This window comes from Aptenodytes forsteri, unplaced genomic scaffold (genome assembly GCF_000699145.1).
Source record: "Aptenodytes forsteri isolate BGI_AS27 unplaced genomic scaffold, ASM69914v1 Scaffold217, whole genome shotgun sequence".
Lineage (NCBI taxonomy): Eukaryota > Metazoa > Chordata > Aves > Sphenisciformes > Spheniscidae > Aptenodytes > Aptenodytes forsteri.
Genome location: NW_008796222.1, coordinates 7,424,193 through 7,439,999, shown reverse-complemented (window position 1 = coordinate 7,439,999; position 15,807 = coordinate 7,424,193). Strand labels below are relative to the sequence as shown.

General features: G+C 37.5%; 1 protein-coding gene across 1 annotated transcript in view; it reads right to left on the bottom strand.

Moving 5' to 3' along the window:
* The window catches only part of REV3L (REV3 like, DNA directed polymerase zeta catalytic subunit), an 82,310-nt gene extending 67,488 nt beyond the window's left edge, over positions 1-14,822 (bottom strand). Inside the window, exons 1-4 of the mRNA XM_019474616.1 lie at positions 14,637-14,822; positions 11,619-11,693; positions 10,092-10,252; positions 5,840-5,936 (exon numbers count right to left, since the gene is read on the bottom strand). Coding sequence (XP_019330161.1) covers positions 5,840-5,936; positions 10,092-10,252; positions 11,619-11,693; positions 14,637-14,638 — 335 coding nt within the window. The 5' untranslated portion in view covers positions 14,639-14,822. The remainder of the gene's footprint in view (positions 1-5,839; positions 5,937-10,091; positions 10,253-11,618; positions 11,694-14,636) is intronic.
* Positions 14,823-15,807: the final 985 nt, after the last annotated feature.

Genomic DNA, 15,807 nt, shown 5'->3' with positions numbered 1-15,807 from the left:
AGACATGGACCTGTTGGAGCGGGTCCAGAAGAGGGCCACGAAAATGATCAGGGGGATGGAACACCTCTCCTGTGAAGAAAGGCTGAGAGAGTTGGGGTTGTTCAGCCTAGAGAAGAGAAGGCTTCGGGGAGACCTTATTGCAGCCTATCAGTACTTAAAGGGGGCTTATAAAAAAGATGGCGGCGAACTTTTTAGCAGGGCCTGTTGCGACAGGACAAGGGGGAATGGCTTTACACTAAAGGGGGGTGGATTTAGACTAGATATAAGGAAGAAATTTTTTACGCTGAGGGTGGTGAAACACTGGCACAGGTTGCCCAGAGAGATGGTGGCTGCCCCATCCCTGGAAACATTCCAGGTCAGGTTGGACGGGGCTCTGAGCAGCCTGATCTAGTTGAAGATGTTCCTGCCCATGGCAGGGGGGTTGGACTAGATGACCTTTAAAAGGTCCCTTCCAAGCCAAACTATTCTATGATTCTATGATAAGTCCCAGCCAAAGCTTTTCATAGCATCCAGGTTTCATTTTGTAAAAGAGAATGTAGATAGAATTGTTCACAAGGTACAACCTGTAATTCAGATATATGAAAGGCAGGGTTAAGTGTGATGGCATAGGAATGGAAGCAACCTCGCTGCAAGAGAACAAAAGTTTACTCTCCTAAGAAGCAAGATAAATCAGGGTTGCACAACATTGAGCTGCCATGGCTAGGCTACTTGAGATACTCAAACCAATTCATTGAAAATTACCTTTTATACCTGCACACTATGCTGAAAAACTGCAATACAAACTCATCATACCTTTGTAGAAAAAGCTCCAAATAAATTATTTTGAGAACAGACAGAGAGAACGATCCCCATTTTTGAAAAAAGTAAAAGTTTGTTGGCACTGTCCACTGGCATAATAACAATAATGTAGGATGAAACCTGTGCTCAAAGAACGTACCAAGGTTTGGTTCCTCAGATGCTGAGGCAATGAATTAAAGCAACAGTGGACACACAGTTAAAAAAGTGCCCACTATATACAGTCAGCTAGATCAAAGCCCTCAAAAACCTTGAAGAATGGACATCAAGGTCAGTATCTTAATTCACCAACATTACTAACAGCCTAGGGAAACAAGTTCTGTGATGACCACATCTCAGGTATTTATAATGTTAAACTGAGGATAGTAGATTAAAAATTAACCCCACAGAGAATCTGAAAGGTGTCACTCAACTACACTGATAAGGACTCTAAACTTTGACGTAATAATTTTCCATATTCTGTTCATGGAAGAAAAAATGTCTTTCTTTGCAGGATGTTCCAGTGACTTGAATAATGCACGTATTTTATTAAGAATCAAATGGCTAAATAAAAACACGTACATCCTGACAAGCAAGAAAAACAATTATGGCAGCCACAAATCTAGCAGAAATCTTTAACATTACATAACTGCTAGACTGTGCTGAAGTGTTATTTGTCAGATCTCTCAATTTCCATATAAACTAGCATTCAATAGCAAATCTAGGATTTAAAAAAGAAAGTGTTTCTCAAAAGCATTCTACCAATCATTTTGCTTTTAACACTTTTGTCCGAGTGGTAGACGTGACTGGCAGATTACTCCAAGCCTGATGTTTACCAGAAAGTTTTCTCACTGGAAATCATGGAAGTGTTTCATCATTTATTATCAGCTACCTGAGGGATAACATGAATGTGTCTCATGTGAAGAAGTCCCCTTGTCAAAACTGCTGGATAGCACTGCCAGGCTCAGGTGACTACTGCCTATTTTAAGGTGGGCTTTGTAGGTTCCAGTCTGGTAACACTGGCAAGTATCGTACCTAAAAGCCTTACAACATCAGGGATTCCTGGGCACTAGTGCCTTTGGACATTTATCTACTTCATAACAGAATCACTCTAGAATTAGATTATAAGAACTGTCCCTGGCTTAATACAGTATGCTAATTATAGCGGCAAGTTAGTAATTCAGAGATTTGCCAGGAGCAAGACAGGACATGGCTAGGTTAAATACTGTTCTGGAGAAGTGGCAGAGTAGCAAGGTGCTATCTAGTACTGAAGAGTGAGTTCAGTCACCAAGAAGCTTTGACATAGTTCTCAAATGTTTTTTGAAATATGGAACCACCACTGGCATTTACTTATGCAAAACGCTGCAAATGTCACATCCATAACTTTTGAATAATATTTTGCATATTACCTACCAGGCATCCAGCATCGGATTTCAACCACTTGATGTACTCCAAAGTCAAGAAATGCCAAATCACTGGCACTGCTTGGTTAAACCAGAGAACTTGTCAACTGCCACTTGCAGCAAGGACGTGGCAGATACACATTGGACTATCTCTAAACTCTATTCTCGATGTACACAAAACCAAGGATAGTAAGTCTAAACAGACATCCCAATCACTAAGAATACAAGGCAGCCCTAGAAATTTTGCCATCTCAAACATCATTTGACTGTCTTCCCCTTTTGCTGTCTCTTGAAAGAACAACTAACAACTTAAGTGTACAGGCGAAAGGTAGGGAAAGACTTATGAGATCTTCGTATCTGATATAAAGGACAAGCAAAGACTTAGAAGTTCAGTACTGACACTCAGGAGAAATTCCAAATGCCGCTGGAAATAGCAGTCAAATGGTGAAATACGGTATGTAAAAATTTTTTGCTGAACAATTCACAAAACAGTTAAACATCTCATCTTGAAATCAAGAAGACTGGATAATAAAGTGAGGGGACTGAGCTGGTATTGCACATGAAACTAGAAATCAATATAGCTGTTGATCTAGCTATACACAGAAACCAAATGTTTGGCATACAGAATGTACTTTGTTAAGGAAAGACAGAAATACAGGAAGAAGGGCGGCTTTACAGATACCAAGTAATGCTGTAGATTGCAAGAATAAAAACAGTATGGAAAAAAATCTGAGTCACAATCATTTTAGGAAACAGTTACAAGGGTTTCCTCGGATAAATATCTCACATACTATCTGGGTCAGATTTACCCTCAGCAAGGTTGATCATGACAATTATGGGTCCATTAAACCAACCTAGATGCAAATTTTCAGAATTTTAAAGGAAATAAAGTAGGAAGGTAAGCTGAAAGTGGGACAAACTGCAGCATGGGTTTGATTACAAGAACACTGTTTCAAGTTGATGCCTCCCATAAATAATCCAGGAGAAATTATAACATGCAATTAATTTTGTGTAGATACAGAACAGAATAAAATCACAAATGGAAATGAGTTTAGGTTTGTTACTTTGCAGTGGCATGTACATCCTACAGCACGTGGAAGACAGCTATGCTAGAACACCTTTAATAAAATAATTCATTTTCTAGACAAAGTAATGTTTGACACAGTATCAAATGGGAAACAATTTCAGTTGGAGGAGATGTAAATTAGTTCCTAAATTATTAAAGCATTTTAAGAGCTGGCCAAAGGTGAAATTCCTATTGGTTATATAAAAGACTGAGCGTAGATACAAAATTCATAACTGAATATAGACCAGTTTCTGGGACTGAGTTTACTTCACATCTCATTAATGTTGTTGGCAGGAAACGCAGGAGTGTACTAATGAAAATGCTGAAGGCAAGCTGGTAGACATACTGGATATATAACCAGATCATAGTATCATACAATGAAAGCAGGATAACTTAGAAGTAGAATAATAGAAACAGGATGAAATTTAAAAATGGGATGCAAGACCCTATATGAACTTATAAGGGATTCTAAATGGAATATTATCACTTGGGAAAAAAGGAAGAGGAGAAACATCTTGTACTAATAAATCCTAAAATGTTTATAAGCTGAAGTGACATGGTAAATGAGACTGTAAAATGTATCAGGGAGAGAACTACCAGTATCATTGCATATGGCGCTACAGAGAATTTGTTTGGTGTACTATGTAGTATTCAGGCTCTACATTCAAGAAAGAAATTCCTACTGGCAAAAGTACAGAGAATGCATGCTAGGGAAATGGACAGGTTTGGCATTTGCCCCATTACTGCTAACATCCTACTGCTGGAACGTGTGTGAGAACCAGAGAAGGACTGGCACAAGTGAGGTGTTGCACCCTTGGCTGTATACACAAAAGTGTGGCAGGAGGAGGAAAGAAGGCTTGTGGATACAGCCATGAGGATGAGTGCCTGCAGAGAAAACAGCTGTGGCTCCTGCTATGCTGGGCTCATCCCTCTCTGGGTTTGACAGCCAGGAAGTGCTACTTCGCTTTCTTTTTATCTGCCTTCCTCAGATCTGTGTAAAGTAACATCAGATAATCCTGGTCTAACATATGATCCAACCCCCCAAAGGTTAAGTAACTTGGCTTACATAACCGAACCAAATAAAAGTTGAAATGGACTATGAACGAAGTATGCAGCCAAAAAGGAGAAGAAATAGGCCAAGAACAACTGGATAGGGATTGACCACAAGTAAAATCACAAGGCAACCATCAGATGAATGTTGTTTCAAAACCTCCTTAAAGTAGGAGTAGTAGAATCAGGAAAACAGATGCTACCTTGCACAAGCTCAAGTTTTTGCACACTAGAAAAATCTGAAGTGTGGTTTAAGGCACTTAATTTCTACTGGGGAAGCCAATACTCCCAGTACATAATGTTAGCAAGCAGTGTGGCATATTGAGCCTGTTAAGCTATTCAGAGAAGAATGACAGGAACTACCCAGAGACTGAGAAGACTACTAGATGACAGAGTATTTACAGGACCTGTCAAAGATTAGAAAGTAGCTTAAAGAATAAACTTGCTATGGGTAAACTATACAAATCGAAGTAGCACCAGATACTGTCTGTTCCTCTCCTCCCCAGCCCCAAAAACCCCAACACCCCAGATATATTCCTTTTCTTATAGAAGTAAAGCTATTAAAAATTACAAGCTGTAGACCAGAAAATGTCTAGAAAAAAGCAAAAGCATGGGAGATGGACATGAAAATTCTAAGCTGAGATTCTTATGTAGCTACTATTTGAAATGGAAAGATTGGAATAATCTGACAGCACACTATTCATGTTAATTAAAGGTGATTACAAAAACAGAATCTGTGGAACGATGTGTAAATATTCTCTATAACTATTAAACTTGCTTAGCTTTTCATCAGAAGTCATTAGCTTGTCCTGGTTTCGGCTGGGATAGAGTTAATTTTCTTCCTAGTAGCTGGTACAGTGCTGTGTTTTGGCCTCATTCCCTGCCAGCGAGAAGCTGGGAGGGGGCACAGCCAGGACAGCTGACCCAAACTGGCCAAAGGGATATTCCATACCATGTGACGTCATGCTGAACAAAAAAACTGGGGGCAGTTGGCTGGGGGGGGGACGACGGACATGGCCGCTTATTGGGAACTGGCTGGGCATCTGTCAGTGGGCGATGAGCAATTGCATTGTGCATCACTTGTTTTGTATATTCTTTTATCATTATTATTATTTTCCCTTCCTTTTCTGCCCTATTAAATTGTCTTTATCTCAACCCATGAGTTTTACCTTTTTTTCAGATTCTCTCCGCCACCCCACTGGGGGGAAGTAAGTGAATGGCTGTGCGGTGTTTAGCTGCCTGCTGGGTTAAACCACAAGCTAGAAACATATCTTCCAAAAACCAGAAAGTTGAATTTGCCACATATATTCCTATTGTTATCTCCCAGTTAGATTTTTACAACCATATACCAGAAAGTGTGGGATGACCAAAACTATACAAAGAAACTAAATAACGATCATCTGTGTCACATTAGCACTTTTTTTTTTTTTTGAACATATAAAACATATAAAAGAGTCCTTTAAATGAGCGGCTGGAACCCTGTAGTATATACAAGTTGATGTATATAAGAAAATACAGCATACATAAAAAAATTTGGCATGCTGACCTTGGTATTTCATCTTCTTCCCATTCAGTGAAAGATACACTGTTTGAATTTTCTGGCAAATGAATTCTATGATGTTTACTTACACCTGATGTATCATCTAGAAAGAAAAATAGAATGAGAAATGAATTCATTTATGCGGCAATATTTTTTACACATATAATTATATAATTGCATTTATTATTTAATATTACCAGTCCAAATGCTCCTAAAGAATAAACAGCACTGCCTGATATCATCTTCAGAAAGTAACTATGCTATCATTTAAATGATTTAACTTTCTTTCTAACATGTAGATACATATAAAAAGAAAAATATATTCTCAACACACTGACATTGTTAGAATTAAATTTGCTGTGTTCTAGTCATATCTTAACATAAATTCAATCTTTTCCTATTTGTGCGAGTTTCAAAGTAAATCATGCAGAGTCTGATGTAAACTTCAGAATTCCCAAGTGTCTGGGTCCTCAGGTCAGATCCCAATGGAAATCAGAAGCCAAAGAAAACACTAAGTTCTACTTCACACTCTTCCTCTTTCTTATCTGCAAGCTGAAAGAGAATACACGATATATTCCAGACGCAGTGGCAGTAGCAGTTAAGTGGAAACCTGCAATGAAGGCAGATGTTGTCTGACCTACAAATAAAGAAAACACCATGTAAATTTGGTCGGAGGTCTCAGTTTAAGGAAGTGTTCTCCAAAGTCATGCTGAAGAAGTTCCCTCTGAAGATTTACTACCTCCCTTGTGGTCTCCTCCTGAACATCCACTCTTCAGAGGAAGGAAAGACAATATACACAGGATGTGGCACAAGAAAGAAAAAAGCCCAAGAATGAAGCTGAGGGGAGGCGGAATGGGAGAAGACTGAAAATTACTCAGTCTCCCACTTCTATGTGAAAGACCAGCTTGAACCTTGAATTTTCTCAGCTATGTTGGTGTCACACCCTAGCAGTTTTTTTCGTATTAAATTTACCTTTCAGCAATAGCAAACACTTTTGCATTTGTTAAAGATACACTAATTGAACAATTCAATTGTCAGAGGCCTTCAGTAAATAAGTATTTATTAGAATATGTATTTTTATTCTATAATTTTAAAGTAAATTTCATAACAGAGCCTTGCCAATGTGAATTCCACTACTGGGAACAGCAGGGATAAGGATATCTCATGTAGCAAAAAGCCCTGAATAATTTAGTTACTACGGAAGCCACTGGGAAACACCATGCCAAAAGTGCCTTAGAAGCTACAAATAGAAGCAACTGAAATCCAGCAGGCTTAATTAAATATGTTCCAGACCAACCCTACTGCACCCAGACTAGTTCCTGCAAACCCTGCCCCTACATCAGACTCTTAAGTGCACTGACACGGCACACAGACACTAAACTCACACTGGAAACGTGTCACTCAAGTGTGGTGAAAAGTCATGTTTGTATTGATGCAGGAGCTAGCTCACATTCAGCCACACCTGCACTAAGATGGTCTATGCACTGCGATGCCTAAGCAGGTGATTCCAGAAAGACAACACAAAATATCTGATCCCGTTTGCACAGACCCAGCTCAAACCTAGTGTAGCTTAGTGTCTGTGCTGTTCAAAAGTGACGACTTGCCCCTGGGCAGAGCTGGTCCAGGAAGAAACACAGCCATGTTTTTACTGTGTGGCATATCAGCTAATTCTCCGTATTAAAATGCAAGCTGACTATGCATGGAAACATCCCTTGTTATTTTTCATCTGCAACTTGATTATTCTGAGCTGATGAAATGGGACTGAATAGATGTATATTTTAAAGGAAAATACATCACAGCAGCTATGCAAGATTATAGGCCAACTGGTAAAACATATACTATTATTTTTAAAAATCATATGCATTTCAAATACTACACCAGAGCAGTTTGAGTGCATTACCCCCTCTCTTATTCCCTATGAATGCTACTTTCAAATACTTCTAAAAATTGAGGCTCAAATTCCTGTATCAGTTTGTTTCTTCAGTAAAGCTACTCATAGGGATAGAGATTTAAGGACACTCAATATTCCCCTTTTCTTGACAAAGATCTTTAAAAACAGTAGCGGTGACACATCAAGGTCTTTCAGAGTCATATTACAGAAGAATATTCAACTATTGAAAAGAAAAGTTTTTGTAATAGTTTTAGTGGCATGTGGTGCACAAATGAATTTGCAGCCTTCTTCCTCACTATCCATGAAGAGAAGAACTTGAAAAAAAGAACTCCTGCATCTTCTGGATACAGGCTGATGAAGGCAGAGTATTCCTGCTACTACAAATTTGCCTGCTGACACCTCTCAGCCTTCAAAACAGTCATCTTATCTCAATGAGAAAAGTACCACTGGAAACAGGCCTGAGGCTGCTTGCTTACATTTAGGAACAGATCTATTATTGAATTTTTTATTCCTTGCCAGACCGATTTTTCTATGGTCATCTGCAAGGGAAGAAAAGTAAGTGCTGCACATCTTTAGGCAAAGGCTTTTATTGCCATCTAAAAAACAATGTTCAGCCTGGCCTGGATGGCACAAACTACACTTGACTAAAATGAATGCACGCTCCCAAGTCACAGAAGCTGTGGAACAGGCAGGTAAGTGTGTCAGTTGTAAGCAGAGGCTGTGCCTTCTACGCCACTCCAACAGGTCTGAGCTTAGAAAGGATGGTGCTTCTCAGGGCTGCTGTACAGCTGGCCTCTTGACAGCATTGCCTCTATAAGGTTGTGCCAGGGACAAACCATTTGTTGCTCAGCTGCTGTGCTAGGAGTAGTAAGTAGATAGTGATCCTGTGCCTGGGGACTGCAACAGACTGAGGCAGGCTACTTATAGGTGTGTGATGTGGAGCCACTCAAAGCGGTATGATACTTGCTAGGAGCACTGCTGCCATTATCCGATCAAGCCAGGACAAGGTAGTCTGTCATTTTCTTGCTTTTATCCTATTGGATTCTCCCCTACCAGAATAGTTAGAATCCAGTGGTCTCAGTCCATGCTCCTCTTTCACCCTCTTCTTCCCATTCAAGACCTAGGCCTCCCATCCTTAAATAAATGATGAAGGAGAATATAAATAGCTTATGTCTTTCATCTCTCATCTGAAAGAGAGAGGGAAAAGAGCTATGGAAACAGAATGGGAGCAACTATTCAATACGTGCATGTCTCCAGAAGGCCACTTTGGACGTTTGGAAGGCTAAAGGTATCTGACTATACTTCCTCAGGACTGAAGATCCTGAAGATGCTCTGTCTGCGGCTGAGCTTTTGTCTTCCTACAGTTTTGACACCAGCAAAAAGTGTGCCCTATTGTTGAGTATGAAAAGAGTATTTTTCTTTAGACGAGAATCAGTTATGAAACCCCATGCACTAATCTATTGCTGTCTGAATATATATGCATAAAAATAATGGGAAAAAATTAAAAGTCAGCATGATTCTTACTTGCTGTTTTTACAGAAAGACACTTCACCATTATTTTCAACTCCTGCTTTAGCTGTAGGAACGATTATGATTTAAGTAAACAATACTTATTTTTCTAAATGTGAAGCACCAAAGACATTATGGTTTTCCTACTGTTATCTCCCCTTTATACTGAAGCATTCAGATAACATCATGGATGTTCTTGCCAAACTTCATTTTTATGTAAATGTGTACACTCAAAATGCCAAACTGATTTTTTAAAATAAAAATTTGAAATACCTCCTTTGCTCAGACATTTATATTTCAAATTTCACCCTAGAGCAAATGACCTTAGTACAAACACAAGTATTTCAATTAAAAACATTATTTGTCAGCAGAGCATAGTGATTAGCCATAATTTTGTAAAGACACTACACCACAGCAAAAAAAAGAATTATAATTGATATAGGGGTCAAAAACGTCAAAAAATTAAAGCAACAGTATTAATATGCTATCTTTCATGTAAATTCTTCAACTAAATATCAACTGTTTTTAATCTTCTAACTTGAAAAGAGGTGTGATTATCTTGTGAAAATGGTCACAGCTGCACTGCTGACAGAACACGTGTTTCTTGATGTATAGCATCTCATTTCAGGAAGCAGACTCTTCCTCAATCCCAATACACAGGCACAAAAAGGAAAAATAGTAAAAAGCTACACATGGACTTTGTTTTGACAAAGAAAGCAAACTATAGGGAAACTACACATGATAACCATTCAGCCACAAAAGTCTACGGCAAAAGTCTGACAGCTAGTGACATTTTGTTCAAAATGGTAGTTTTTACCTCCAAAACAATTATTTGGTCTTAAGAAATAAACACCTTACTTTTTCTCCTTGCCTTTCTGAATTTGACAGCAGCCAGGTTTATTAAATTCATTCCATATAAGTTGTAGTCTATAAAGAGTTGAAGGAGGTAGGGAATATGGGCTTCATGAGGCTGGTAAGATTTGTTCATTATGGCTCCACCTTGCAGAAGCTCACATACTCTAAAATTAAAGAAAGTCAGGACATAAAACAAAGGTTATTCCAGTACAACAATATTGGTATTTGATCTTATCGAAATATAAAATACGTAAACTTCTTAAGTTAAAAATACAACTAAGGCAAAATTTAAGAATTTTGTTGTCACAATAACAGACCCACAAAAATGATCTCTGCTAATAACGATTCAATATTTGGGTGTTAATTACAAAGGAGTTGTGAATCCTGCAGCTTAAAGAAAAAAAACACACAACAAAAAACCCTCTGAAAAAACATCATACCATGTACTATTCCTGCAACTGATCCAAAGCCACTATCGTCCATGGAAATCTTTCTACAGAACAACTGTGGCAGCTGTATGCCTACACACCAGTAATAACTTTGAAAGTCTCTCTATTCTCCTTGACATATATACGAAGATGTCCTGCATGGTTTTAAAGTTACTTACTGTATATACAGAACCAGTATTTCACAACTTCCTAGAAGCATGACAAATCTGCTCTTTTAAACATCTACACATTAAGAAATAACTGCAGGTATTTGGATAATTATAAATCGGTGTGATAAATTTATCTCAAAGTAACAGGATATATCTATAAATCAAAGAAAAGCACTAAGCATTTCTAAATGCAACAAATTGCATTCAAAAAATAAAGTTTTATACAGAAAAGTTAAAGGAATAATTTAAGTGAAGTGTCAGTCCTTATTTGCATACGACTAATTCAAACATGAGAAGCTCCAGAGTTCAAAACAACTGTCACATCATACATGCATATAGATTACATTAAGACAGAAATTTAACATCATGCAAAATTTTACTAGCCTAGAACAAAAACCAGACAATCCTATCTTATGATCATGGATTAGATCTTAAAAAAAAAACAACAAAAAACCACCAGTTACGATAGGCAATACCACACACTCAATTAGACAGAGAAACTGTCTAATAACAAAAGCTATCCAGTTTTCCAAGTATATTTTAAATTTAATAATGGGTGCTGGAATTTAAACTTAAAAACTACCCAAATCAACTTCATATTATATGAAAGAGTACCACATTGTTCTCTTGTTTTCCTTAAGAGTTACAGGAAAAGTAACCCGATGCAAATTTGTTCAAGTGTTCAAGAATTACAGTTAATCCAAGACAACTAAAGGCAAGTATGTTTTTGTCTTGCTTTCCTAACATGCTATTGCTTTAAAAAGATTATTCGTGTGCCTAAAATTAGCAATTTTATTTTTTTGAAGAATTTGAAAAATTGGACAATAATTTTGTTGCTTTTATTAAGATGTAGGTGAATCTTGCTTCAAAATTGACTTTTTAATACAAGATATAAGGAAATCAGCCAGAACTTCGTATCACCACATCCTTACCTTTTTATCATTGCAGGATTGTAAAGTAAATCCTTCATAAACTGTCTCTCCTTTCCATGGTAACCATAAAAAGGCCTGGAGAGGAAGAAGTAAAAGCAAGAAGCTAGCCAGTTATGCTGTGGCATTTATTGAACCGCATTTTACTATAAAGAGTATTAAAATCTGGGGAAAAAAAATGAGGAGATAAACTGCATATCCAGGAGAATAAAAATTCCCATGTCAGGCTAAAGAGGAGCACTACATTACTGTATAAAATGTTAAAGATAAAAAGAATAGGCCCTATGCATGTCAAAGTATCTAAAGCACTTCCGGCTTAACATTGTTTCTCACTTTCCCCACATGTAAACGCACTGATGGCACACCATCAAAATAGTACTTTTAACAAATTTGAAGTGCTGGACTGCTTCAAAACCAGCATTCAGCCTTTCTGATAAATGCTGTAGCAAAGTACTTAAGGACATTAATTCTGCAGATCAGGTGTAAACGAATGTAAATATAAATACTGGCTGTGTAATATAAATAACTGAACAATGAGAACAGCTTAAAAGAGTGAATAGCTGCCCCTTTTCAGTGATTACTAATCATCTCGTGCACTAAATGAGGCATGAATCCTGAAGAAAATAGGATTTGAGAATGCAATTAAAGAATACATAGCATAATGAATATGTCAAGACCAAACTGACATTGAACAGGCAGCATTAATTCTGGTATTACTTGACTGAATTACTGACTTTTCAGCATCCAGAATTCTAATCTAATCTAACATGCTTGTAAAACAGTATGTTAAGGAAACAGGCCATAATTCAACACATTGGTGAATGCAAGAAGTCTACAGTTTGCAGTAATCACAACCAAAGTCAACAGAAATTTAGGAAAGCATACATTTAAATGTTACCTCTACAAAATAAAATAAAATAAAATCTCTTTATCAAAAATATTATAAAAAATGCAACTGGGATGTTTACCTGCTAAGTCTAAAAAATGAAGTTCAGTAGTAAGAGGGATTTCAGTCCTAAATTAAATGCAGTCTCAGCAGAACTGCACAACTACAGCATTAATACTGCTATCCTTAATATGGTTACATATTCACACATTTAATATCTCCAAAAGCTAGACTGAACTGTTCAAAAAAAAGTTTTTGATGTTAAAACTGAGCTAAATTGAAACAACAAACTTAAAGCTGTTAAGCTGAAAAGGAGGAGATCAGATCTTGTATAATGAATCAATCTCTTTCTTAGAGAGATAGTATAAACCTAATGACAGGTTATATACATTGAATTATAATGACTCAATGTGCTGTAGGCATGTAAATTAAAAGCTACTTTAAAAAAAAGTCAGTACTTGCATGGCAACTGATCCATACTCATTGAAATGGCAGCAGGGAAAGCAAGATTGACAACACTTTCAAGGTTAGCTATGAACACCTACTTCAACTTCACAATGCACAAGGACAGCATATTTTGCCTCTTTTTTATTCCTGGACCTCCACTATGTTTGGAAGTTAATGCCACAAAAATCTTATGTTAAACTTATAAAGGTTTAGCAAACACCTTTATTACATAACAATTTTCCTGCTAATGCAGAAGAGAAGGGATAAGATAATCTCCAAGACTTAAAAAAAAAAAGTTTCTCACCACAGAGACACTATATGAGCACAATCTGACACAGGTGAGAACAGAAGAAAACAAATAGATCTGTGTGACTACGTAAGCATGCCTATCTACCCAGGTAAGATGAAGATGTGTTACAATTGCTGTTAGGTGCTTCCCATTAGCCTCTTACACAAACAAGCAAAATACTCTTTCCTATGCTTCTTTGAGGCAATGAGCATCTGACTTTCAGTAATGATTGTTTTGAAGCTCTAAGGCAAGAGAGGTGAAAAAGAGGCAGGTTCTCCTAATCTGTCTGTTGTTTTCTCACCGATTCGAGGGAAAGATTGTCTTCAGCAGTTTACTCTGCCCAGCTTTCACTGTTGAGATGAACAGCTATACTACAATTCATATAGTTCTCACAAAAAGAACAAAAATAAGAAATTTGGTGGGTTACCTTCCTTGTTACTGCAAAAACACAACAGAAAGTTCTGATTAAAAATGAAAAGAAGTTATTGTAGCCACTTTACTAGCAATATCTAGAAGATACCACTAAAACTGGCTGGGAACAGAAAGATTATCTTCCTAAACTTAACAGTTAGAAAGAACATATTTCAAAAGTGCATGGAAAAAAAAAAAAAGATAGTGCTGCGCAGTATTGAAAATTAGCATTCACATTGTTTTGAAGATGAAAAATTCAATGCATATATAGACTAACTGTGCTGTTCCAGAACAGCTTCCTATTATTCACTATGATTTGACATATTTTTCAGTCCTTGGTTATGCAAGTTAAATAAAAATGGATTAAGAGAATCCTTAAAATGCTAACATTCAATAATAGCATATAGTTCCAGCAGTAATAAAGCTACACCAAATAAAACACAACAGCCAGCTTGACAGATAAGTAAATTAACGTTTAAGACTCTCCACTTCATGGCCTGTGCTGCTGGGAGAATCAGATGGATAAACACGACCTGACAGTCTCTGTGATGTGCTTCCTAAAGGGGCTATCTTAGATTACAAAGAAAAGGAGACCTAGAGTCAGGCTTCTGCAAGACATGCCTGGTCACAGGGAACCTAGAATAATCCACAGGTAGAAAATGCTGGCTGGAAAGTACTGCTGTAATAGCAGAGACAGAAAAAGCTAAAAGGAACAGATTTGGAAGAGTGATACGACACTAGGATCCAAGTTTAGGAAAAAATGGTTGTGGCAAGTGTTTGGGGGAAAACCTGTTGACTATGTTAAAATCAAAGCAAGTGAGAAGAGTTATTTAGTAGTTGTACAGGCCTGTATGAAGACACACATGGGGAAAAAGAAAAAAAGGAAAAGCACTGCAGTCACCCAAGTCCATAGTAAGTGCTTCTATATAGTACAACTGCAAAAACATTTCAAAGCAAATAACCAAAAATCCTAACAGGTCATACTTACATTCCAGATACTAATGACACTTTGAAAACATGTTGAATAGTAGAAGACGGATTGCCTAAAGCCACATTAAGTGCTCTGTCAATGCTGAATGCCACTTGACGAAGATAGTATTCTGGATGCTGTCCAAAACCATCATATGGTACATAGAGGTAAGGAAAGATACCATGTAAGTGGAGACAAGTCTTCTGACCTAAAAAGAAAAGGTAAACATTTATTTTCTAATGACTACATCTTTTTCTTCTTTTAAGTAGTCCCTAAGTTTGATTTTTTTTTCAGGTTATTTTCAGGTTCTGCAGACAGGATAAATTTATGAAATTAGTTCAGGTGTATTTCAAACAGAAGGTACCAATTTAGAGCAGTTCTCACATTTGATTCGTTGACAAAACTGATACAGAACAGATGGGGTTACATGACATACACAGTGGCAAATTCTGCTGATATACAAGCGTAATCCTAATGATTTTCTTTGTAGTAGTAACACAACACCTCTCAGAATAATTTTGCATACTGAGTCAGTGTTGGATGGTTAATGTTTTCTCAGCCTTTGTGAAAATTTTGCTGTATCAAAATTCTTCCCATTCCTCACTGGGATGAGCATACAAGCTCTCAGAAATTAAAAAGAACGTCCAGAGCGTCTATGAGGCCGTTCAAGGTTCTAAGTATTAAGGTATAGGTTGGGATATGGAAAAAAACCAGGTGATTTTCAACTTTTTAAATCTGTGGATCCCTGAGAGGTCTCTACTGCATATGCAGATCTCTAGCCTTCTAACAACGCGCTTACTTCTCAGCATTAGCTTTCATGAGTCTGCAGTAACAGCAGAATGAAAGAACACACCATGAAAACCATTGTACTAGACCACAGCTTGAGCTTCTGCTTCAGACAAAACAGTACAGTGATATGGACTGGGATCTTCCAAACCTACCACCTTTTTTGGGGGGCTAGTCTCAACTGTAATGCGTGTTCTCTGTTCTTTCCTCACCACAATACAACAGAGCATGCATTCACTGCTGAAACTAACATCAGATCTTGCTTGCCACCCTTCCAGCCCCAAAAGTCGTTCATGACTTCTCACTGGTCAATGAAAAATTTTCACAGAAAAATACTATAAGCACATGTCACCAATTAACACCCACCGCACCGTAATGATAGGCCAAGTATATCATCTTGCAT